Genomic DNA, 25,059 nt, shown 5'->3' with positions numbered 1-25,059 from the left:
AACACACACATATACATTATATATATATATATATATATATATATATATATATATATATATATATATATATATATATATATATATATATATATATATATATATATATCTATATATATACACATACATACATACATACACACACATACATACATACAACAGCCTTTCTTCTGCTCCTGATAGAAGCAAAATAGTCAGATGGACTCTTTCTGAGCATGACCGGCCCTACAGATGGCAAGTTGCATTACTATACTACCACCTAGCCGTAACTAGAGGAATTACATCCTAATCATGTAGATTCCTTATGTCCATCTACAGAAACTGCTAAACTGTATGGGGCTTTTTTGGTTTTGGGGACATTTTCTGAATACCTGCACTGCCTGCTGAGAAGGAACTGAAAACCTTTTAAGATCAAATTTCGTCCACCTGGATAAAGTATTTTCTTTTCTGCTTTGGCTTTTATAGGCAGCCATGGAAACTAGAAATATTTCAGTATGACTGGCAGTGTAAAGCAGTGATGTGGAGGCTATTTGATTTCCTGCCTTTGGGTGAGGCAGCTGGCCAGAACCTGTAAACCATGCAGCTGGCACTAGAAGTATAGAAGCAGTGACCTTATCGAGAATTCAGCTGGCACCACATCTGAGCCCACTGCAAAGCAGGCCAATCTGTGGATTTCTACACATGCATACGGAAGATGACAGGTCAGTGTTGTTGGGTCAGAACAAGCCTGAAGGCATGACCTGGGCCACGCTGGACTGGGGAAAAAATTAAAAAATAAAAAATGACCAAAGGAAATGGAACTCAGGTGGGTCTCTGTAACAGATGGCAAATCTGATTCATTCTGTTACTGGCAAAATCTATCAGGTGTTAGGAAACACCCCCGAGCCTCAGCTGATGAGGCCTCTACTCCATGCAATTAATCATTGATCGCGACCCTAAGGCTACAACTCAACAGATGTTCTGTTTCACATAATCAGACTTACTGGAAATACACATGTTGTGAAAGGTTTTAGTGTAAGCATGCAGTTCGTATGGTAAGCATGATCGTGTGGTACTACAGTAAATCAGCTTCTTGTGCATTAACTGCATAATCCATGACAGTGTTCCTGTAAGTTTGTTTACACTGCTTTATTTTGTAAACATTAGGAAAATAATAATAACTAGAAAAAATTATTAGCAGAGAAACTTCAAACTTCTCTAAGTACAAAGACCTAAACAAATAAACAAATGATCAAACAAAAACAAAACCCAAACCACAAACATAACAAAAACCCAAGCCTGGTAAAAGCACAAACAGCTTACAATCATTTTACAGAGCAGGAAATGTGAAATACAGGACTACTGAATTAATCCTTTTTACATTGATGTCCATGGAAAGGTCAGAAAGGTTACCTGTAAAGTTGGAGATACAATTTTTTTTGCATGACTGTGACGAGTTATATATGCATATACACTATATGCCCAAATGTTTGTGGACATTCCTTCTAATGAATGCATTCAGCTACTGTAAGTTGCAATCATTGCTAAAACCGACACACACACACACACACACACACACACACACACACACACACACACACACACACACACACACACACACACACACACACACACTAGAAAATTATTGCCAGTAGAATAGATTGAGCTATTGGCAATATGCCTAATGCCAGGTGTGGGCTACTGGGCTGTGGAGCTGGAATAATGGATGGTGCTTCATCCAAGACTTTTGGGATGAGTTGGGGATAAGGTGGGATGGTGACCATTCAACATCCTGACCTAGAAAACACTCCTGATGCTGAATGCATAAAAAGTATATATATATATATATATATATATATATATATATATATATATATATATATATATATATATATATATATATATATATATATATACTTTTGGCTTTTGGAAAGAAACACTGAATGGGCAGGTGTCACAGTATTTTGTTCATATAGTGTATAATATAATATAATATAATCTCTTCACTTGTATTAAAGACCACTTTATGTTATGACCTTAGATTTAACAACTTCCATGCTTACTTATATATTCATGACAATTATAGACCCAAATACCAGCAAATATCAAGGCCCTGATTGCTTTTTCTAGCCACTGAAATCATTTGTGATTAAATGAAGGCAGGGATGCACTCTGTGGCCTTGGGCAAATGGAGAATGAAAATATTAAACGAAAAAAAAAACCCCACAAACATTACTTGAGCACAGTCCTAGAAGCAAGTACTGAATAAACCAGAAGGTAGTGTTTAACTGGCAGTCCTTGCATTGTGCTGTACAGTTATGGAGAGTAGTTCTAATAATGAACCCTAGTCTCATTATTAACAGGACACTCACTCATATCTGCTTGGGAGAACTTCTAAATATCAAACATATACCATAAAGTTATGGACTCCAATCTAATACTGAGTAAAAAAAAAATTAATCTACACCATGCTCTACAACAACTGACATGCTTTCAATGAGCTTCTGTGTAGTTCAGAATATTTGAAAGCAGATTTAGTGTTCAGAAAGAAAGCTGGAGTCTTGATAAAGCTGTACACAGGATTCTGTATGGCACATTTTAGTCAAAACAAACAAGTGCATCTTTGTAAAGTAACTTTGTACTCCTGTCCCGTGGGCCTGGTACAGCAAGCGGCTTCATCTACACATTCCCCAAAACACTGGGTTAAAAACGTGTTTGATGTGCTGTGAGATAAACTACGTGCCCTCAGACTCAAGAACTGCAGCCAAAAGCTACCTTGTAAACGAACATACAAAAACGATCCAGTCTGGTTTATGTAGGAGTAACAGAGGGCATATTTTAAAGGGTCTTACAAATCAGTACAGGCACATGGGCACAGTATTTGTGTGTCCCTGCTATGGCAGGGAGCTCCAGCGTTAAAAAAACCCCAAAACAAACCAAAAAAACAAAAAAAAACAAAAAAACAAAAAAAACAGCACTGCAGAAAAGAGAGAGATCCGCATAGCAAAGTGCATTTGTTACATGAGTACTTCCTTCTCTACAAGGAGCCTTTTAATAGGAGGAGTCTAAAAGTTACAAAACATGTTACAGTACATGTTACTATGATGACATGTCCTTCACAGCATGCGGACACTGCAACAGGTCTAGCTTTTTACAAAACCAAAACAGACCAAACATTTCACTGCTCTGTTGTATTAAGTAGTAGAAGAAAAAGTAGAGAATTAATATTTATATATATAAAAAAAGAAAAAAAAGGACCAGCACATGCACAGTGCTTAACGATTCTGAAAGGCTTTTATCCAAATGAAAAAGTGATTGACAATCGAATATGTTTGCACCTTTACTTCTATATTTCACAATATATAAAACCATATCATCACTTTTCAGACTGGTTCACCTGAAATTCTGTTTGATTGTCTGATGAGAAGGTTGCTTGGAGATACGCAGAAGTACTTCACCTGACTTCGTCTCACCGTCTTCATTTGTTTAAAGAACCAATGGACCAGACGCTCTTCCACTGAATAAACCACCTAAATAAACGGATGGACGGATTCTGAATGCATCACAACTGCAAGTACGAGTTTCCTTGAATAACTTTTATTTTGGCAGTGTATCAAAAGACCGTATCGGCGCCATCACTTGGCCTCTGCTGGCATTTTGCACATCATTAGAATCTGCTTCAAGGCCTTCTGCACATCTTCATCCATTTGACCCTAAAGCAGAAAATCATAGTATATTCATACAGAAAGAATGAAACCAGTTACAGTCACAAAAAAGGTCTAAATAAATGGCCTTCAAGTTGCACCTTTTGCGGACACAGATGTGCAAATGCGCACACACAGTTTGTGTAGTCTCTGTGGAGAACATAGTCATGAACCTATTGGATCATGCGTAATGCCAGGCATGGGTTAGAGGGTTTAAAGCACCCCCCCTAGAATTTAGCTATGTTCTCTGGGATAATGGTGGTCCATCCAATATTTTTGGGATAAGTTGGGGGTGGCGATCCTCCAACATCCTGACCTCACTAACACTCCTGTCCCTGAATGCAACCAAATCCTCACAGGACAATAGAGACAGTTACTCCATCTAAAGCGGGCTAATCTCTTTAATAGCCTTGATTTTAGAAGAGACAGTGAATTAACAGGTGTCCCAACAATTTTGTCCATATAGTGTACATTATAGGAGGTGCAGACAAATATACAAGTAGGCGGAGTTTATAGATTTGTACTTCTATTGACTGATGACTGTCAATACCAGCCCTCATCATATGAAATGTATCATGTGATCTGTTCAACTTAGTCAGTTACATTCCCACCATAAACAATGTAATATTGATAGATTGCTTTTCTTTGACCACAGACAACCAGAAAAAAACTGAAGTATTGATTTTGGGTCACCATTCACAAGTAGCATAGAAACTGAAGTAAGTGCAAACCTGGACAGCATAGAGGAGGTGCATCCTGTACACAGAGACAATTTCATGATGCTGCTTCTTTGATTCCTATTATATAGAAGAAAATGTCAGAAACTTAAGCAGAATACTACAAGGTCAAAACAGCACCAGTGGCAATACATAATTTCCAGTGACAATTCATTTCTTTATCTTAAACAATATAGAAAAAATAAATAAATAAAACTTACAGCTAGTTGATACTGCAACTGCTTTATTTGTTGCTGGAGAGAATCAACCTGCTGGCTCTGTTGTCTTTTAGGGGTGCTTGTTGTATAGGAGAGCTGGGACAGGCTGTTCAAGGCATCCTTCAACTTGCCAACCTCCTTTGATAGATCATCAATCTTAAACATAGGAAAAATAAATAAATAAGTGAGCAATACAAAAGGATTAACAGAGCAGACACGAGGTGCCAGACCTGAAACCATGATAAGCAGGGATGTACGGCTTTATCAATGAAATCAGTATGTTGCAAATAAAAAGTAATAAAAACAAAAACAAAAAAAAGTAATAGCAGCACTGAACAGATTGAATATGAATAGATGTTAAACACTCAAGTATTTATTGAACTTCAGAAGAGCAGAATGTTTAGGTGATGCCATGCTAAAATGCATTTTATTAATTGCATTAATTACACTGCATTTATAACCCTCTACAATAAACAGTATTTCTTGTAATGCTAATCCCAGGAGGTGTGGTCCCAACTTTAACTGTTTAAGTATTGATATCAGGAGAATCCCCTGCAGCATCCCTAAGCACAAGAAAACAAGAAGATGCTCCTTCACCTTTTTGTTTTTCTCTCTTTCAGAGTTCACGTGGTTTTCCACCTGTTTCTTCAGCTGCATGATGATATCCTGGGCTTCCTTGTACTTTGAGTTTAGTACATTGTTCTCCTGCTCTCTTGACAAAGCCAGCTTCTGTGCTGCCTGTTTCTCATTTCTTCCATCCTTTACCTCCTGCCAGGCAGCAGTCACCTCCAGGGCCATCTCATCCTGCTTCCTCAGGGCATCCTGAAGCAGGCCGGTCAGGTGGTTGACCTCACCCTCCATAGACTCCCTCAGCTGCTCATGATCCAGCCTGGAAACCGAATCGTCAGGGGTCACGTCTTTCTCCACCGTCAACCTGTTCTGCAGAGCATCCACCTGCAAGGCTTTTTGAGAGAGCTGTTGCTTAAGGGACTCTACCTCAGCTTCCAAGTTCTTGATCGCACTCCCCAAAGATGCCACAACCTGAGTGTGGTCTGCAAGAGCTACAGAGGATTGGGCCTGGGCTTCTGCATCTTGTTTGAGCTGAGAGACCTCTTTTAGTGTTGCTTGATACTTGATTTCCGTGTCCTTCAGGGTGTTCTGTATATCTTTCATCTTGTGAACTAGTTCTTGCATTTTTTGCTCATGCTCCTCTTTAGTAAAGCAGGCCATGTCTGGTTTCTCCTTGGACTCTGAGGCTTTAGCCTGGAGCTGACTGCGGGCTGCGCTGAGCTCGCTTTTGGCGTCACTGTATGATTTAGAGAGCTCCAATAGCCGCCTCTGCAGTCCTTCGACAACCTCTCCCAACTCAGTCTTCATCTCTTCAAAGTCCTTTGCAGCAGCCTCAACAGGCACTGTGCCACGGAGCGCTTCCTGAAGCATCTTTATCTCCTCTTGCGCTTCTTTGTATTTCTCAATGAGCAGTGATTTCTCCTGGTTGATGTTCTCCACCAGAACGTCATAGGAGTTCTTCAGTTCCAGACGCTCATCCTCCGCCATGCACCCGGTCTGAAGACGAGCTTTCAGATCCTTAATCAAAGAAGTGTCGCGCACCTTTTCCTCTTGTGACTTGGCCAACTTCGCCTTCAGGTCTTTGACCTCCTGTTCAAGACAGCCCTTCAAATACTGAAACTTCTGCACCACATGATCCTCTCCTTGACTTGCACCTCCTGTTCTCCTCTCCGCCCGGAGTGTTTGTACCTCTTCCAACACTTCCTGGTATTTTTGCTGCGTATCTGTAAGCCTGGCCTTCAGTTCAGCCACACTTTCTGACGTGCCTTCATTTCCAATTTCCTCTGTGTGAGAGTTGGGCTTGAGCCTGGCCTGCAGGGAGTGATTCTCCAGCTTTGACTCCTGTAGTTTTGCTTGCAGACTCTGCAGTGCATCCTTAAGCAGCAGGATTTCGTCCACGCTACCCTCCTTTGTGGGATCAGCCTCCTCTTCGTGCTTGACAGAGGCACTGCTCACATCAAGAGCCGAGACCCCAGACGGCTCCTGCTCGTCGCCTGTGCGGCTGTGGATGTCACTGGAGAAATCAAAGTCTGCGCGGGTGGAGTGGTAAGAGACGTTGGAGTCCAAGCTGTTTGGGCGGGAGTCCTCACAGCCTTCTCCGCCCTGAGGAGCTGGACGTTTCTGTTTGGTAAGCAGAAGAAAAGATACAATGAAAGGGAATATATTGATTAAAATGTGACACTTTATTAAAAGTTGCATAACCTTGTGTATTCAACCTTTTTCTTTCTCTGTACTACTGTTCTTCTTAGTGGGCCTGGTCCTGGAGCATGACTTGAATATTGGATCGTATTCCCAGCACAACTGATACAACTAATGAACCAATGATCAAGGCCTTCCCAAGGTTAATTGGGTGTGTTCAGGCAGAGAAAACACTAACATGCAGGGCAGCGGTACTCCAGGCCCAGAAATAACCTCTTCTTTTAACTAAAGCAGCATCGGGAGAATGTGCAAACTATGAATTTTATAGTGCAAGACAAATTACCAGTGTTTATGACAATACAGCTTAGAAGATCATTCTACTATGAAGCAATTACCTTGATTATCTGGGCAAGCTGCTGGTTTTCCAGGGAAAGGGAAGCCACCTTTGCTTGCAAGCTTGCAACCAATGTTGAGTCAACATTCCCACAGTGCTCTGGCTGTCAACACAGGAAACCAACAGTGTTTACTTGAAGACCTCTTTATTACATCTGGAGCAAAAAATAAATCTCATTAATTCACCATCAACAGCAAATACAATGTGTGCCCCCTCTGATCACACTTCTTGATCATGGCAAAATCCCCATCACCAGTGGCAGAAATGTCATTACTGAACATCACACACATTTAAAAGCTTTAGAGTGATCTGACAACCAACCATAGTACAAAAAACAAGGGATATGGGTCACAGATATGATGCCGTTGAAATGCAAATGAGATCAGAGCCTATCTGAATGAGCCCAACTCAAAAACAAAACAGCTGGGTCTAGCGGCATCGATGAGAGAGGTCTGCTGTCGAGTTCCCTTAAGCAAGGTCCTTTACCTGGCTAGGGCCAGAAGTTGCAGTTGTTAAAATGGGTTCCAGAGAGAGCAAGTGGCTGAGGATCAAAGCGGCAGCCACATGAGGGAATATTAAAGGGCTGTGCTGTACTCGCCTTGGGCTCAGTCTGCTCCACAATCTGCTTTAGATCTTCAATGGTCTCCAGCAGCATACTCTTCTCTTCCTGCAGCTTCTCTATCTCCTCTTTTAGTGCAACGGTCCTCAGTTCCTCCTCCTGCAAAGTCACAGCACAGCGATAAAGTTACAAGAATGGACGCACCAAGGAGCAATTCCCTTAGGGGGTGCTGTTCAGTCTAGCTCAAAATTGATAAGTATGGCTTGGGTGACCACAGTGTACTTTACCTTGTAATTGAACCTTTTGGATGAATCACTTTTACTTGATACTGGAGTTTCGGTTGGGGTCAAATAAGGTGGCGAGACCATGCCAGGAAACTGAAAGAGGGAGAAAAAAGGTCCCAAAAGACATAAAGAGCCAAACTAAACAGAACTTTACAAAGACAATGATTGACCATAATTTATTCTAACTAACAAGTCAGAAATGAAAATGTCAAATAAACTAATGACTCAATAGCTTCATGTGCTATTAATGTCAAACCCCAATCAGGATGTGAACAGATCAGTTATTTAAGCATTATATAAGTTATTCAACAAGGCAGGGTTTTCTATCGGTCTTCAAAGTGTAGGACATAAGCAAATATCTGAAGCTCTGGGAAAAAAAAAGAAAAGCTTGACTTAATTCAATCAGACAAAGACTTTAATAATTCACTTGTGGTTTTTTTGTTGATTTTTTTTTTTTTAACACACCACACATCCTGACTGGGGCTTTTAAGTACTTTAAATGCATACGGAAGAGCAGTGAAGGCAATTTGATAGACTGAGTACATGATGTGCTTTTACCTGGTCTGGGCTAATAGGAGGTGGGGGTGCTTTTCGTTTTTTGGGGGTTGTGCTTCTCTCCTCATTTAACTTAGCCACATGATCATGCTGAGATTGTGTGAGTAAGAGAGTGAAAAGAGACAACAAAAAAGAGAGAGCAAACCAGTGGATTTAGAGCTGTTAGTAATAGAATAGAATTATATAAATAAGGAGCTAAATTTAAGAATCTAACCGGGAAGAGGTTTCCCCATCTACAGTGTGAGAGACGTGCTCATGCATGTTGCATTAGAGGATTTTTACAAGAATATTTCTACTCTTCTGCCATCATAACTGTATAGCACAACACTGGAAGAGCTCAATTATGTAACTACAACAGCAGCAAGGAACAGAAAACTGTGACCCAATATTATATATAAACTTTGAGAATTTAGGGAATAGCAATGGTTTGCAAATGCAATGATGCATGAATCATAAAGGAAAAAGTAACAGAATAAAATGCAGAAGTAATAAAAAAAAAATGTATGAAAACAAGTAGCTTACCTGCGGCGTTCTGCTTGAACTCTTATCTGCTTTTATGAGGGGAAAAAAAAAAAGAAAAAAAAAATGGAGTGGGAGTGTGAAATGAAATAAAAATCCAATGTCATTGCTTGCTTCCCATTGTAATTATGGTTGTATTCATCTTTTCATCTTTCATTATATTCACAGTTCTCCAGTGTGACTAACTCTGGGTGAGAAAGTGAAGAATCTGAGGAAGCAGTACCTAACCACCACAAGATGGCAATGCTGGACCAATAAGAGTTTAGTGAACAGGGAGGCGTGTGCACACCGCTTTGACCAAATGAGGGAAAATAATGGCACAATGGCTCAGACTCTGCTCATGAAAGTCCACCCACAACAGCTCTTTCATGGGTGAGAACTTTTTAAAAGAAAAGACAGACACAGCAAATAGCTCAAGGACGTCTTGTGTCTTACTTTACTACGGAAAGGCTCACAAAGCAAACAGCTCAAGTGTTTATTATTCTGTTCAAAAGATGATCCAAGTGCCTACTTCCAACAGTAGTTGGTACGCTTTCTCAGCTTTATGTTATACAAGAGTACATAATTCACTGGCTACCCCAGACCTTTAGTCTATTAAAAAAGAAAAAAGCTTTCTGAGTCATGTTTCGACTACAGCTTGCTTAATAGGTTTTTGTTTTACTGCCCTAAACCAGCATGCCCTTACCTTGTAAGCACTTTCCTCCTGAAGCGTTAAGAACATTCCTGTGGCTGTGAAATGTCGTTTTCAGCTCTACACAGAATTTCAGCCCAAGTGACTCATACTGTCTGTAGCCCCGAAAACTCAGCTCAACCTGCACAAGTTGCCATGAACATGGCTGGGCTTTTTTTTTTTTTTTTTTTAATAAAATGTTATTCGAATGGATATCAGATGATGTTGTCTAGAAAATGGAAAATGTGCACGAGAAAAGACAACACCATTGTTTTTCTTAGAGCTGATGGGTTTTTTAAAAGGAGATTTGTGTTGGAGTGCCTTTGAGATTAAGCAGTAATCACCTGGCTCGGACTGCTGCCGGTGGAGGGCAGCGTTGATTATGGCTCGGACCTCGCTGCTGCCGGACAACTTGGCATAGTGGAGGACGTCGTGGCCCAGAGAATCGATCATGCACAGGTCTGCTCCTCTCTGCACCAGCACCTCTACTGCAGCAGCACAGCTGCTCTCGCTGGCCAGCATCACAGCAGTCCTGCAGGATTTACATCAGTCAGTCACTCATGTAGCCATGACCCCAAAAAGCCTTCACCCCACTCACACTGAAGGACTGACCCTTTGATTTTGTATCACACAGCGGAAACAAACTCAGCTGATACTAAAACACAAACTTTCAATAGAAAGGATTTCTAGGGGGCCCACCTGCCGTTCTTATCACAGACGTTGACGTCAGCTCCCCATTCCAGCAGGCTGCGACACACCTCTGCGTGTGCATGTCTCGCTGACAACAGCAAGGGGGTGAATCCGTCCTAAAGGGAAGGCAGTGCAAAAATTCACTCATTCAGGAGATCAAACATGGACAGAAATTCAAAAAAAAAAAAAGCATGCAGCCAATCTAAATCACTAAGATGCAGCTTTGATGATGATAAATGTACACTGAAAAAAAAAACGTGTGCTACTGCAACACACTCAGGGGAGAAATAAGGAGTTGCTGTGGAAATGATGCAGCTTAGGGAAGACAATTAAAACCAGTTTAAAACAGCAGATCTCCTCCGCCAGGGAGAGCCCTCAAAGAGAGGATTAAAAGCTGCCCCTCCACCCCCCAAAGGTCAACGTGGGCTATGCCAATTAGCCCAGTACTGGAAAGTGACACCTCATCAAAAGTACATTTAAAGAGCCTGAGCTAAGCTTTAGCCTGAACTCAGTGACATGATAAAAGCTCAGCCCAGAAATCTCACAGATAAAAATGTATTTTGACATGCTAGCTAAATTTATATGCTCAGAAACCCCCAATCACATACTAGCCTCATTAATCAATTCTGATTCTCGCTCATCTTGACAGTTCACAGTCATAAATGTAGGTGACCTGAAATGGCGAGCACGCACACACCGATACATTTCTGTTTGTCGCCTCAGTTTTGCCACTTTGTCTGTGTTGTGCGGAATTCACAACAGATAATTGCTTAGGAATTAGCAGTGTTTCATTTCACATGTTTCTGGTGCAGCACACAGGCTTTTAAATGTTGTTCTGTCCTTAATATTGGTTAAATACACACATGTCGTTATGCTGACAAAACCTAACCAGTAGAAAGTACTGTATTGTAAGAAGTGGGATAGTTATTCATACAGAGAAACAGGAATCAGATTTAGAGTCGAATATCTGTCTCACATCGAGTCACTTCAGCCCGGTAATGTGAACTTAGCCTTAGTGAGTTTTGTCTACTAGCTTTTTATTCTCAGTATGTTGTATGGGCCAAATCGGGTCAGTTGTGTTTCTGAATGTCAACTCTATCAACATGGTGTGGATTTTACCACCTAGGTGTTGGGGCACTGAAGCCCTCTTACTCCTAATTCATAGTAAAAACCGGCTTTGCCCCATGTCAAGGTGCATGGAAGCTTGTTTTTAGTGAGTTTTAGAATGCATGTATGAGATTTTACTGAGCAAAACCATAAAATTGTCCTTTAAAGTGTTTTCTGAATTCAAGTTCGAGTAAGCCTTCACTTATTGACCATCACGACCTTCTCGCATTAAGGTGCTGCATCATGTACCTGCAAGGTTACCTAAGTTGTGTGCGTGAAAGAAAGTGTAACAACAAAAATTTCATTTTTTAAATGCATGTGTAATAAGATCATTAAGATATAAACACAATCAGAGCAGTTTGCTGAAAAATATGCCACTGTAAGAAAAAGAAGTCCCAATTTAGAACTGTTTACAGTGGAGGTGAAAGGTATTTAATGCTTCTAAACGTTACCTAAAAACATCAAATGAAAATGTTATGAACATGCCAAAATCTATATTTAGATATTTAGTTAGGAGTTGTTGTTTTTTTGCCCAAATTGACTGATATGTTATTGTTATTAACATATCATTACAAACCAAGGCGACAAGCTCAAGCCCACTTGTGGTTTTAGAAAGTTAATGAAAAAGGTATTTTGCTTTATTAACACTGCAGACCCTAGTTCCAATATTTACTACTGGAAGAGGTACAATTTCTCCACAATCCACCAGTTCAAATCTCACCACTTTGCTATTGTGTTTACATTAATTGAATTTTGTCCCAAAAATAAATAAATAAATAAATAAACCAAACACTGGTGGAATTCCCCTTTAAAAGTACAGATCTATATAAAGTACGTCTGACCTGGCATTTGTACTGGAAAGAACTCCAGAGCTGGGTGACCAATTTAACAAACTGACATTTGAGCCATGTGTAACGCTAGCGCTTGACGTTAAGAGCCAAAGAATGTTATGGCTACAGTTTAAACCAACATAGAGGGAGGGGTCAGTCAGTTATTTGATGGGCTATTTTCAGACCATTACACATTAGTAAAGTGCTGTGTGTGTTTAGCACCATGTACGACACGGTCAGACTTTTTCAGGCACTCTAGCAGAACATTTTAGCTCAGTTCTAATCTTACTGGCTAGATTATAGTGGAATTAGCTTTTGCTATTACTGGCTAATGTTCAGTTTCTTCATTTAGAGATACCCAAATTGAGCTGTACCGCTGACAGAAATGATCTTTGCACCAAACAATGAAAACTAATTTAATCTGTAGTGCATCATAGCATCAGGGCCGACTAAACCCTGGTGGGTTGAGTTAAAATCTACTGAATTAAATCCGCTCCCCTTGGACACTCATGAATATGAGAAACTAATGGAATAATGATCATCAAAACCAAGGTTTTTGGCAACGTAACACCAAATGTTGGTTTTGCTTACGTGACGCGCTGCAAAAAGGCCATGATTTGCTCTTTGCTCTAAAACAGGTTTAGAGAGAACTTGTGTTTGCAAAGTTACTTTTCTGAAGCACTTTTGCTTTTTTGTCAATATGGAGGCTCAGTTTCTTCATATTCACCACATTTTTGGGGGTTTTATCAACAGTTTCCTTCCTTATTGCAGCATTTTGTGGCATTTATTCAAAAGCGCATACAGACCAATCATAATGATTGGCAGGTTGGCATGCCTCTTTCCAAAAAAGGAAAAAATTTGTTCCAAATGCAAGCTTCATGCTCTGAATTTGGACCTTGCTTAAACAGAAATTCTGGCCAGCTTGTGCAACGATGAAGATGCAAATTGGAAAATCAGCGTAGAAGGAAAAAAAAAAAGTCTCTGCGAGGGCGGACACGCATCACTACTCTACAGCTCTGTCATTTTCACTGGCTTGGCTTTTGAGCACAAGGATCCACCCAAGGAACTCCCAGAGTTCCTTGTCGGTGGGCATCAAAGCTCAATTGTAATCGTCTGATCCCAGCAAGGCATCACAGCAATATACGTTTTGAAGTTCTGGGCTTCCAGCAGAGAGCAGGTACTGAGATCAAAACAGCATGACAGTAGGAGGGAGGAACCAGAAACAAATGTGCAGAGCTTGTCTCGGAGATTGATCAGAGACTATGGTGCACTATAGCGACTGCTGAATTACATTTAACATCGGTTTTGCTTTGATTCTGCTCAGAGCACAGCCTGCAGAGCTCCCTCCATGACTGTAGCATAAACAACAGAATGAAGATAGTTTAGTTTGTTTGCCATTGTGCATGGCAGGCCAGACAGAGTGCAACATAATTTGATTTAATGACCAAGGTAGTCAGAGGTATAAGATCTTCCACACTGCAAGTTCACTGCTTTAAAACAACTTGATGCATTGGGTTGTTTACGGCCTAATCAAACAAACCTTGTTTCTGACCAACATGCACCCAGAGAATTAGTTACACGCCCCTTCTCCAAATCATACATCAGTAAATCGAAGCACCATGTTGATTGTGTTTGACACAGTATAAGCATTTCTCAGGTATTGCATCAGGAGAAAAAATAAAAATGGGGCGAGAATGGCATTTCGCAATCATGTTAATCCAAGGCTAAACGAAGTATTAAGGCAACAAATCCAATCCATTTCGTTCTCAATTACGACAGACATGTTAAGAGATACTCAAGAGTCAGTTGTGTTAAATAACAAACCTTTTGTTTCATTTGACTCTGCTCAAGTGATTTGACTCACAGTGCTCTCATTAGGAGCAAGGCTGCACATGTTGACTCATCTGTGGCACAATGTGCAGCAAAATAAATAAGGTCAGTGCTACAGAGAGTAGAGGAAAGTGTGGATAATTACAATGAGAATCGGTGTTCTTGGCAGAAACCAGACAGGAAAAAGCTTAACAAGTGGCCTGATGCCCACCAGAGGGAGAAACAGAAAAAGAAAGAAAGAAAGAAAGAAAAAAAACGGACATAGCAATCTCCTTCTCATGGAGACCTCAAGTCTGCCACTGGGAGACTCACATCACCACAACCAAACACAGAGCCTAATCCCAAGAGAACATAGTCGGTAAGTGGCTGTGTGTGTTATTACATGTTTGAGGTACACCACAGGCACATTCGGACTGTGTCCAATGAAGTGTGAAGTACGGGTAGGATTTCTATTGATGAACTTCGGTAATTGTAAATTATAAATAAATAATGAAATGTACAAAACAGTCTGGAACGTCATACATACCGTGTCTTTGAGATTGACAGGACATTTGTGGTCACACAGAAGCTGAACAATCACAATGCTTCCACTGGCAGCTGTAAGACAGGGGAAATAAAACAACAGGAACTTGCTTAAATCAAATTTTCTGCTACATCAGACAAAGATAAAACATATGCACAGAGCATTCTGATAATCCAGTGCTAACTTTAAACAATGTTTAACTTTCCCTAGAATGTATTGAGAGTTTAGTACATGGAAGTGGCATACTGTAAACCCCAAACACCCCCCCCCCCCCACCCCCGAATGTACATATGCCCAGCCCACTAGTGAAAGCCCAAATCAAAGCGGGCAAATTGTAAAACATGGTGGTGACTTTTGGAGAATATGGTGGTGTTGACACTAAAGAGCAGCCCAGTACCTCTAGACTAGTTATGAAAATACATGAATCAGGCCTTGTGACCACAGCTTTTCCTGTGCCAGTGTCCATAGAAGGGAAGCTTAAATTCGGCACACGATGAAATGAAAGCTGTGGCTAAAAGCTAATGCTAGCCTTGAACCACCTGAAAGCAAAATAACTACCTCAGCTGAACCAAACTGGAGCTAAACACAAATCTGAAGGCTTTTATTTATTTATTTAAATTGGTAAAATTCGAGAAAGCCCAAACTTGGGAAGCAAGTGTGGGCAAAGCAAAAACCTAACCAGCTACAACCTCTTCAGCTGGTTAAAAGCACATTGGGCTGAGAGCACACAATGAGAGGACAGCAACACTATCTGGTAAAACTTGCTAAGAATAATTACAGGATTTTTGTTTTGTTTCTAGCCAGGGTTAAAACTATGCTATGATACGCAGCTTCTGCGAGCTCGTAGTGCAGCTGAACCTGCCAATAACAGCAGAACTTACAGATTGTGCGCCGCACTATCCATAAAAAAGATCAGGCAAAATAACAGGGTTGTAAATAGGCGTCCAATCTTTTTTTTGCCTTAACCAAAGTCATACACTTACCATTTATACATCAAATAACTCTAAGTGCATTCTTTGGCACCTTTAAAACTCTCCCATGAAGACACACAACCTGACTCCTAGTACAGAACATACCCTCCCCCCCCACCCCTCACAATCATCGCTGCACCCGACATCAATTACTCATCCATGTCCTACGGTCTCAAAAGCAGCCAGCAATTATCTTTGACTGGCACACAGGTGGTGTGTCTGTTCCCTGTAAATACAATGAAACTATGATTTGGCTGTTCTCTTTAACCCCCAGTTTCCCCCTGACAAAATGATATCCTGTCAGCGGCAGGTTTGTCCTCCAGGTGGCTAAAAGCTCTCAAAGCGCTGCTACATAGTTTTTCAAATGGAGCAAACCCAAACCCTTGTTAAATAGCTGAATTATCAGCAGGCGTAATGTCACTTTGTCAGTACTGCATAAGCTCTATGCAGGGAGGAACTGCTGGGGAGCAATTTCTCAACAGAAAAGACCTCTAAAAATGGAAAACAAATGTGACGCCCATGACCTCACATGTCTTCGACTGGCAGCCTGGTACAGTCATGCTTAAATAACAGCTCTTTCAGTGCTGAGAAAGAAGGAGCCCTGCTGAGAGGTATCAGGCCAAAAAAACACAATCAAACGACAGCAAACACAAAGGATCTTCTATCGTACTTACATAACTGGAAGGGGAAAAAAAACAAAAAAAACAACAAAAAAAACCCCACAAACAAAAGATGTATCCAGACTAAAAGTTAAAACTCCAGACAGCAAGAAGCAGTCAGTAGTCTAGACACACGTGCCTTCAGAGTCTCTTACCTGCATGATGAAGAGCCGTCCTCCCAGCACTGTCAAGAGCGTCGACCACACATTTGCTCTGTAGGGCCAAACACAGCATCATATCACAAATGTCACAAATCAAAGGTGCTTCTGAGGAACATCTTTTGCCCCAAGATCTCACTGGATGCCAATTAGAAACTTTAGATTAAAAAATAAATAAATAAAAAAGCTGCCTTAAGCAGACTTTTTTGAAAACACTAATGGCACTTCCTCCTATGAAATATTTAACAGGTGGCATGCCTGAAGAAGCACAAGACTTTAATTTGACAATCATTAACACAAGAGACATGATAAATCAGATCTGACTCAAGCAACCAAGTGGATCCAGTGTGGATACATGATTAACTGTAATCACTGACATCCTGTAATTGATACGAGTAATGGATGGAAGGATGGATGCAAGAGGTCGGAAATGGTTGGGCTCAGATATTTTTATGCGTGGACATGCCTCAATTTTCTGACAAGCTGTGAGCTGAAGGCTGTTGTCCCTCTTGAAGGATTTGCCGACAGCAATCTTTGCAATTTCAGTTGAAGCTTGATTTATGGTGGATGAATAGGTTTGCCTTGACCCGAGGAAGTGCGCATGAAGAAGGAGATACAGAAGTACATTTTTATTGCAGTCTGCAAGGATACTTCCTGAAATGTTCGCACTGGATGCTGCTCAGCATATGAGAGCTGCCCAAAATTGAATATGGGTCTTCACAAACTGATACAACAAGCCAAGCCTCTAACCGGTCAGTGATTTCTTTATTGCATGCCGGGAGCTTTCTGACCAAACACAGATGTTCTTTTTGTGTTTATTTAATCGAAATATGTAGGAATACAATTGAAATATTTTGCTTTTTGCATTGCCTTGGTATCCACAAACCCCCAAAATGACTAAAAAGCCTTGTTTTACTACAGCAGAACTGCATTACTTGTCAGAACAGGCATGAGTGAGTAACATTGGGCAGTGTAAAAGATGCAAAGTCATGCAGCCATAGGAGTCACTAGCTGTGTTAACAGGCAGCGTGGGCTGCTCACATATTCACATGATTTGCATGGAGTTAACCACACACTGGCCACACAATACAGCTCACACAGGGGCTGATAGAACTGGTGTTGATGGGTGTGAATAATTAAAATGGCACAGAATTTTATTTATCAATTCCAGGCCTTACACAAATACCCTACAAGCCTTGCCCTAACACACGACATAATGTGCTCTGTCAAAAAGATTTGTACAGTGTAGCAAAACTTTAAAGTTTAATGAACGTAAAGCAAAAGCAGCAGCAACAGCTATAGTACACGTCAGATCACATCTTATGAGAACACTTATTAGGCCTGAGGTTCAGCTGTGTATAAGGCTTATTCATGTTGTAACTCCATTTACAGTCAATCTATTATGCAGCCTGCACCATATCCTCTCCAGATGCATGCAAGTGTTTAAATACAACATCATTTATGCAGTAACATCACCTCAATTATTTCTGAGTATAAAACAAAAGGCATGAGAGTCTCGTTCCTGTGGACTTCATGTCTGACTCTGTCAAGTAACACTGGTAAGTTATTACAAGTACCTTCATATTGACACAGTGAATCAAACTGCCTCCTGTCTGGACAGCAGGGATATATGAGCTTTCTTAGGAGTAATCTGCAACCCTACTTTTACCTGTATCAATTTTTTGGCACAATCCTGATGGTTGTTTTTGGCAGCAAGGTGTAAAGCACTAAAACCTAGAGCAGACAGGAAAAAACAGAAGTAAATTTCCCCATGGATCTACATTCTGCATGCTTTAAATGACTTAAACAGTGAAGTATGTATGAGAAAGCTGTTTAAAAAAATGGTCTTGGCCTTCTTTTGGTTGTTTCTACACACCGGAAACAAGAAAAGAAAAGTAGAACGAGAAAGTTAGAGCCTAACCTGAAGCATCCACCACAGAAACGTCAGCTCCATGGGCCAGAATGACAGCCAGGCACTCTGCCTGACCTCGAGTGGCAGCTACATGCAAACTGAGGGAGAGAGACACAGACAGAGTTATAGTAGAATGGGCACAGCTCAGCACAGTTTCATGGTGCACATACTTGCACATTTTATTTACAGTGAAGTCAATAAGTATTTGGACAATGCTGTTTTTTTGTAGTTATCCCTCTACTCTCAACTTGTGGATGTGAAATGAAGTGATGGAAATGCGATACTTCAACAAAAAGTGTTCCTGACCTGACTAGATGTGTTTTTTCCATTATTAAGATAAGAATTCTAAGATCAATGACTTTCATTATCTTTATGGTAGATTAATTTAAAGAAAAAAAGTCATTAGTGGCTATCAATTATAAAATCCATTTATTGTGACACCAAAAACAGTGCATCTGTACAAAGAAGTATGCAAATAAATAGTAAACAAACATTTACACATTAAAATGTAACTAAAACATTAAAACTTTAACTGGGAAGTCCAGTGTGACAGTCAGAGGTGCAGTGGGGTATTTTGTGCATGTAAGGCACACCCTAGATGAAGAAATGTGCTTAAAATGATCTAATAATTGGAAATGGTTTTATACCCAGTCAAGCCCAAAGTGCACGAACACACACCAGCAGCAGCTACAAGAACAATACATTTTAAAAAGCTTCCCGACTAATTAATAAGCATAAACAGACAACAGTTGTAGCGGTCTTGCCCTTTCTAGCGGTCCATTGTCCAGAATAGCAGCAGTTTGTTTTCTCCTCAGGTGATCATGCATGCCATCAAAACTTTGGTGGGCAAAAAGACAAGATTTTAAAGAAACATGATCAATTTTATTTTTGTGATCAGGCAAGCTCATAGAACCTCGACCAACTACACAGTTCATTACAGAGAGTGTATTTAGTGCTGTTTAATTAGATGCAGTGCATCACTGATTACATCGATTAATTGCAGCAGCTCTAGTTGTCTTTTATGGTCTTCCATGTTTTTGGTGTTGCTGAGCTTTCCAGTGTGCATTCCTTCTTTTTAATAATAGACTTAAAAAGAATGGGCTCTGACAGGTCTGTTTTGTTTTTGCAGCCTAATGAACACCATTTCAACTTGGTATCAACTTCCACACTTAGAATCAACTCCAGAGCTTTTATCTACTGTATTTATCGTGAAATAACAAGAAAACAGGACACACCTTGTCATGAGACTGCTTTCATCATCAGTCAACTGTCCAATTACTTTTCAGTGAAAATGGAGGGAGTATAAGGAATGATTTCTAAACTGTTACTGCAATGTGTTCTTCCCTCTTCCCTCTTCACTTCAACCACATCTTGACTGCTTCATTTAAAATCCGTTGAGGTGATGTACAAAATCAAGATTGCAAAAAATTGTGCCACTGTCCAAATAGTTATGGACCTGACTGCATTTGTGTCATTATGACAACACAGCATGAATGTGTCACTTGTTTTTAAAAGGTAGGCCACCAACATGCATTAGATGCATGAGCGATCTCTTAAGGGCAGAACTGCAGAACTGTGTTCACTGGTGTGTGAATACAAGGGCTAATGTGAAGCACTAGGTCAATCCGTTTTTCATGTTGATAGATGGGGCAGGCATGACACACACACACACACACACACACACACACACACACAAACACACAAACACACACACACACACACACACGTAGGTGTGTCAGACGGTGCTGGAGGCTAGAAACATGCATAAGGGCACTTTTAATAATTAAGCCAATATATTTGTCAGTCAAGTATAAAGTGCATATTTTGAAAACTTCCTGAAACTTTTAGAATTCCTGGCTCATGGGAAAACGTGTCAATTATCTTTCTTAACAAGTCCTGCAGCTTTAGTTTAGATTTATGGTAATTTAACAGCGATCTCTTGGCACTTTAATGAATTTTACCATCTCAGTCTCAATCTCTCAGCTCTCTCTTTTCAGCACAGAGGCTTGAAAGACTCAGAGGCACTGCAATGGCAAAACAAGGACGACTCTGAATCAAAGTTGATCAGTCTTAACTGCAGTAAATCTCTAAGCACCAAGCTGGAACTATTCATGACATTCTAATGATTCTCTGGAGTGCATTACGTAAGGGATCCCATACGTCAGCACTATAGACGGGTCAATCCAGGACAATGAAGACATCAATGAAGATATCAAGCATTGTTACGCTGAAGTGGTTTAGAAAAAAAACAGCTGAGCCAAAAATGTTTAGGCTACTGAGCCAAACATCATTTCTTCATCCAGAAATAGGCTACATATCAGAGATTCCTGAACAGCGCCTGATCTCTACTCTCCTTGTTTATTTTCTCTCAGATACAATCATAATGTTGCATGAGGAATAAATATAAACAGAAACTGTGAGTAATAGTTTTCAACATACTCCTAAATATTCACTGACTTCTGTGAACTCGGGCACACAACTAAATGAGCATCTGAATTCAACAGCTAAAATCTTGGTCTTGATCTAATCTATTCGACATGTTCATGGTATTATGACTGTTCAGGAATGTCACGCAAGGCTGTGGCCTGTATGCATCCCTCCAGTTTACGAAGCTGCCAGAGACCCAACACAATGGTCTCTCTTCATATGGTGAGATAAAGGGTTATTGTAAGCTTATGACCGTGTTTCCACTCAAAGTCAGTTGAATGAAGACAGTTCATTGAGGACCAATTCAGGTCGGGAGTGTCTGATTGCACTGCATCTGTAGTAAAGAGGTCAACCCAGGGGGTCTTTATCTGTTTGTCTGGGGCTGGAATCGCAGACAATGCTGCACCAGAACCCCATAGGAAAATGGATGCTAAAATGGACATCTAAAACGGACACATACATTTCTGCAGCTGCTGTAACGTTATTTTCAACATATTTGGACACTGAGCATCAGAATAGACAATAAAATGTTACAGCACTCACGCTGAAATACACTGAACTAAACTGTTGTGCTTTTTGACTAAACACTGCTCCAATATAAAGCAACTTAGAATTAAAAAGTCCCACAGCGTAAAATTAGTCTCCCTGTCCATGTGGAAAATGCTAATGTCAGTATGAGGTTCCCGAAGACTGGCTTTTATGGTTTTGTACTTGTTTCACTCAGCACATTCTGGGCACCCAGAAGGGCTTTAGAAATTAGCAAAAGGTGCTAAATGGAAAATGCACTCTAAATCAGATTACAAAATGTGAGCATGTCTGCCTGCAGGCACAAAATTCACAGCTAAACAAAAATGCACATTAAATACAGAAGCAATGCCTCCGTAATGTCCAATTCAGGAGCAATGCTGATCTTACCCCAGGCTTTCAATTTCCATTTTCACTGCAAACTGCAAACACTGGGATTTCTGAAAAGCATTATTGTTTAAATGTGCTTACTCTATGAACAGTACTGTGAGGGGAAAAAAAAAATCAATACAAAAACATCCATTAGGAATGCTGTTGAACCGAAGTTAAGATTCGTGACTACAGTGTCTGAAAGTGCACGGATCAATAGCACGCCATCCCGGTACTCACGCAGATTTGCCCTCGCTGTCCAGTTTGGTGGCACTGGTTCCTTTCTTTGACAGGAGGGAGCTGACCTTGTCGGTCTCTCCATGCTCCACGGCACTGAGGAGACGCTCATCATTCTTGCTCCATTCGTGGGCCTGAGGGCAAGAATCGCAACAGTCAAGTCTCATTACAATCATATTCTAATAGAGCAGATAAAACAAGGGTTGCCAGTATAGAAACCACACCATTGGCTCACAACAGTTTGACCATAATATAAAGGATTTAATAACATATTTCTGACTTGCAAAAGTATGTTATTAGCTCTTATTTCCCCTCATTCCATAGGGAGGAAGGATATTTTAGCAATGTTCTGAGTTTTGCGAAAGACTGAGAAAGGGAACAGTTATTAAATCTTCATGATTTATTTACAGGATATTTGCTGAAACTGCTAAATACATGCATGCACAGATGTATCAGTTAATTGATCTTAGCCAACAGATACAGTTACCACACATTTCATTAAGGACACCCGTACACCTACTCATTCATGTCATTAGCTACCTCACATCAACAATCAGAATAAGGATTAAAAATGTGACCTCAGTGATTTTGAGCATGGCATAATTGTTCAAGTAGAAAGGGCTGGCTTGAGTATTATTTATATAACTGCTGATCTCCTGGGATCAACATAACAGTCTCTAGAGTTTACTCAGAATGGTGCAATAAAATAAAAACAATCAGTGAGTGACAGTTCTGCAGACAGACACACCTTGTTGAAGGTCAATAGTGAATGGGCAGACTGGTTTGAGCAGAGAGAAAGGCTATAAAAATTATGGTGACCATTAAAGCATTCTAATGAATCTCAATGTTTCCCAAGCCAGTCATTTTGCCTAGGATAAGAACTTGGTGCATGTATCCATGGACCCAACCTGCTCTGTGTCTAGATGGTCTAGTTTTCTTGGCACATTTTTAACTTCTTAATTCCAATCAACCATCGCTTGAATGCCACCGCAGGCTATCTGAGTATTTTTGCTGACCATGTGCATCCCTGCACAATTTACCCAACTTCTAACAGCTACTTCCAGCATGCGAATGCACCACAAAACAAAGCAAAAGCGGTCTCAAACTGGCTTCATGAACATTACTAAGAATTCAGTCAGTGTTCTTCAGTGGTCTTCCCAGTTTCCAAATCTGAACTCAATGGAACAGCTTTGGGATGTGGCAGAATGGGAGCTTCATAGCATGAAAGGGCTACTGCAGGAATTTGCATCATGCAACCAAGTCAAAGGAAAGTTTCCAAAATCTTGTGGAATCCATGCCACAAAGATTTCAGGCCCAATCCACTGATCGTATGTTGCTCTGAAGAAACCTTGAGTGAATACAGAGGACACTTTTACCCACTCTATTACAATTTTCTTATACCAGAAATTTCCAAAAACATGATAAAGCGTTTATTCTTTCATTTATTTCACTCAGTCACAAACTATCACATCATCTTCCACCACACTGAAATGAAATAGTAGCTTCATAATACAAAATGACAGAGAGACTACTAAAGTAGAATACCAATGAATCAGCACATAAGGCTGCATAGTTCTACAACAAAAAGGGAAATAAACAGTACTATTTTTTGAATTGACGAATGCTTCAATGCCACGAAAACCCATTACAACAATTCATGGAATGGAACTTGAAGGCAAAAATAAAGAGAGCAGTGCACAATAACACTGTACCACTAAAGACGTGCCATGCTTGAGAATGCAGAACAACCTGAGAAGGCCACGGAGTCAAATGGGGACAGACGTATTTCCCTCTGCACTGCAATAAACACACAACAAATAAACAAACAAGAAAAGACAATTTTGCTTTCAATATAAAAAAGAAAGATGTAATGCTCACAGCTTCTTGGTGCATAAGTGTTTGACTTTGCCTTTTTATTTTTTTATTTATTAATTCTTTGCATTCTCTATATTATGTTACAGAGATTGCATGAAATGTGTTAAGTAATCTACATTTGACCATTACTGGTTGACACTGCTCTCTAGCTTCGCATTTCATTGTAAACCGTCAGCTGAGGAAAGGCCGTGTTTACAGCAGCAGCAGGAAACACCACAGAGGTCAGCGGACAAAACGCAGCGGCCGTTGCTCGAGTCGGTCACTATTTTCGGAAAGGCTCTGCAACACTACACGGCCTACTGACAGACTATGGAAAACTCACTGCTATATTTGTAAACTGCTTCTCTCTGACCTACTACTAGAAGTCAGCGGGTGCAGCTGAACCGCAACCCAAAACAAATTCATTAACTTCTTTAATAAAATAAAAAAATAAGAAGACGTCCTCCAATTATATTTGCATTAATTATTTTGAGCCACGCTGCGACAGTGGGAGATCAGTCAGTGCTCTAATCAACACAAATTCTCTTTAAAAAAAGCTGTAAAATAAGCTGTTGTTGCTGTATCAATCAGCACACTTGCAGATAAGATGTAGAACTGTGTACACTGACTGACAAGTGTGTGTGTGTACGCAGATTAAAAAACAAAAGCAGGAGAACCTTTCCACAGCACCAGGAATTACTGAAATGGTTATACTGACCAGCATAAAAAAAGGCTGTGTAAGAGAAGTGAATTACATTAAAGCTGACACGTGGACACGGCCTTATTCATGGTCACTGTTTCTCCTGTTGTTGCTACATTACATGCAATGTAGCTGCATTTAACATATCATCTCTGTCCTGCAAAAACCTTGTATCCCAAAAAACTTTACAGGAGAAAGAAGGACCTTTTTAAACTTATAGTGGAAATCAATGTAAAATTGTGTTATTCCAAGTCATTCTGGAGTATTTCTATTGGTACATTGATCCCATGCAGAAATCTGACACAGCAATACACAGAATTCAAATATATGTTAAAATATATGTATTTCCTTACCATACACCATACATTTGTCACTTGGAAGGCACGTGACAGTGACAACTTAATTAAAATTGGTCACTTAAAGAAAATATATATGGTACTTTGACTTTAACCATATTATTTAAC

The 25,059-nt window shown here is 40.2% G+C and overlaps 1 protein-coding gene across 1 annotated transcript in view; it reads right to left on the bottom strand.

Annotated features, from left to right (window-relative positions):
* Positions 1 to 1,902: 1,902 nt before the first annotated feature.
* Positions 1,903 to 25,059, bottom strand: part of rai14 (retinoic acid induced 14) — a 41,269-nt gene continuing 18,112 nt past the window's right edge. The window contains exons 2-17 of the mRNA XM_072662688.1: positions 22,045 to 22,175; positions 18,493 to 18,581; positions 18,241 to 18,305; positions 16,569 to 16,626; positions 14,787 to 14,857; positions 10,503 to 10,609; positions 10,148 to 10,335; positions 9,137 to 9,162; positions 8,618 to 8,704; positions 8,063 to 8,152; positions 7,811 to 7,934; positions 7,218 to 7,315; positions 5,212 to 6,804; positions 4,618 to 4,770; positions 4,412 to 4,477; positions 1,903 to 3,689 (exon numbers count right to left, since the gene is read on the bottom strand). Coding sequence (XP_072518789.1) covers positions 3,612 to 3,689; positions 4,412 to 4,477; positions 4,618 to 4,770; positions 5,212 to 6,804; positions 7,218 to 7,315; positions 7,811 to 7,934; positions 8,063 to 8,152; positions 8,618 to 8,704; positions 9,137 to 9,162; positions 10,148 to 10,335; positions 10,503 to 10,609; positions 14,787 to 14,857; positions 16,569 to 16,626; positions 18,241 to 18,305; positions 18,493 to 18,581; positions 22,045 to 22,175 — 3,024 coding nt within the window. The 3' untranslated portion in view covers positions 1,903 to 3,611. The remainder of the gene's footprint in view (positions 3,690 to 4,411; positions 4,478 to 4,617; positions 4,771 to 5,211; positions 6,805 to 7,217; positions 7,316 to 7,810; positions 7,935 to 8,062; positions 8,153 to 8,617; positions 8,705 to 9,136; positions 9,163 to 10,147; positions 10,336 to 10,502; positions 10,610 to 14,786; positions 14,858 to 16,568; positions 16,627 to 18,240; positions 18,306 to 18,492; positions 18,582 to 22,044; positions 22,176 to 25,059) is intronic.

The sequence above is a fragment of the Salminus brasiliensis genome, chromosome 18 (genome assembly GCF_030463535.1).
Source record: "Salminus brasiliensis chromosome 18, fSalBra1.hap2, whole genome shotgun sequence".
NCBI lineage: Eukaryota > Metazoa > Chordata > Actinopteri > Characiformes > Bryconidae > Salminus > Salminus brasiliensis.
Note: the sequence above shows the minus strand (reverse complement) of the source record. Positions and strands in the feature narration are given on the sequence as shown.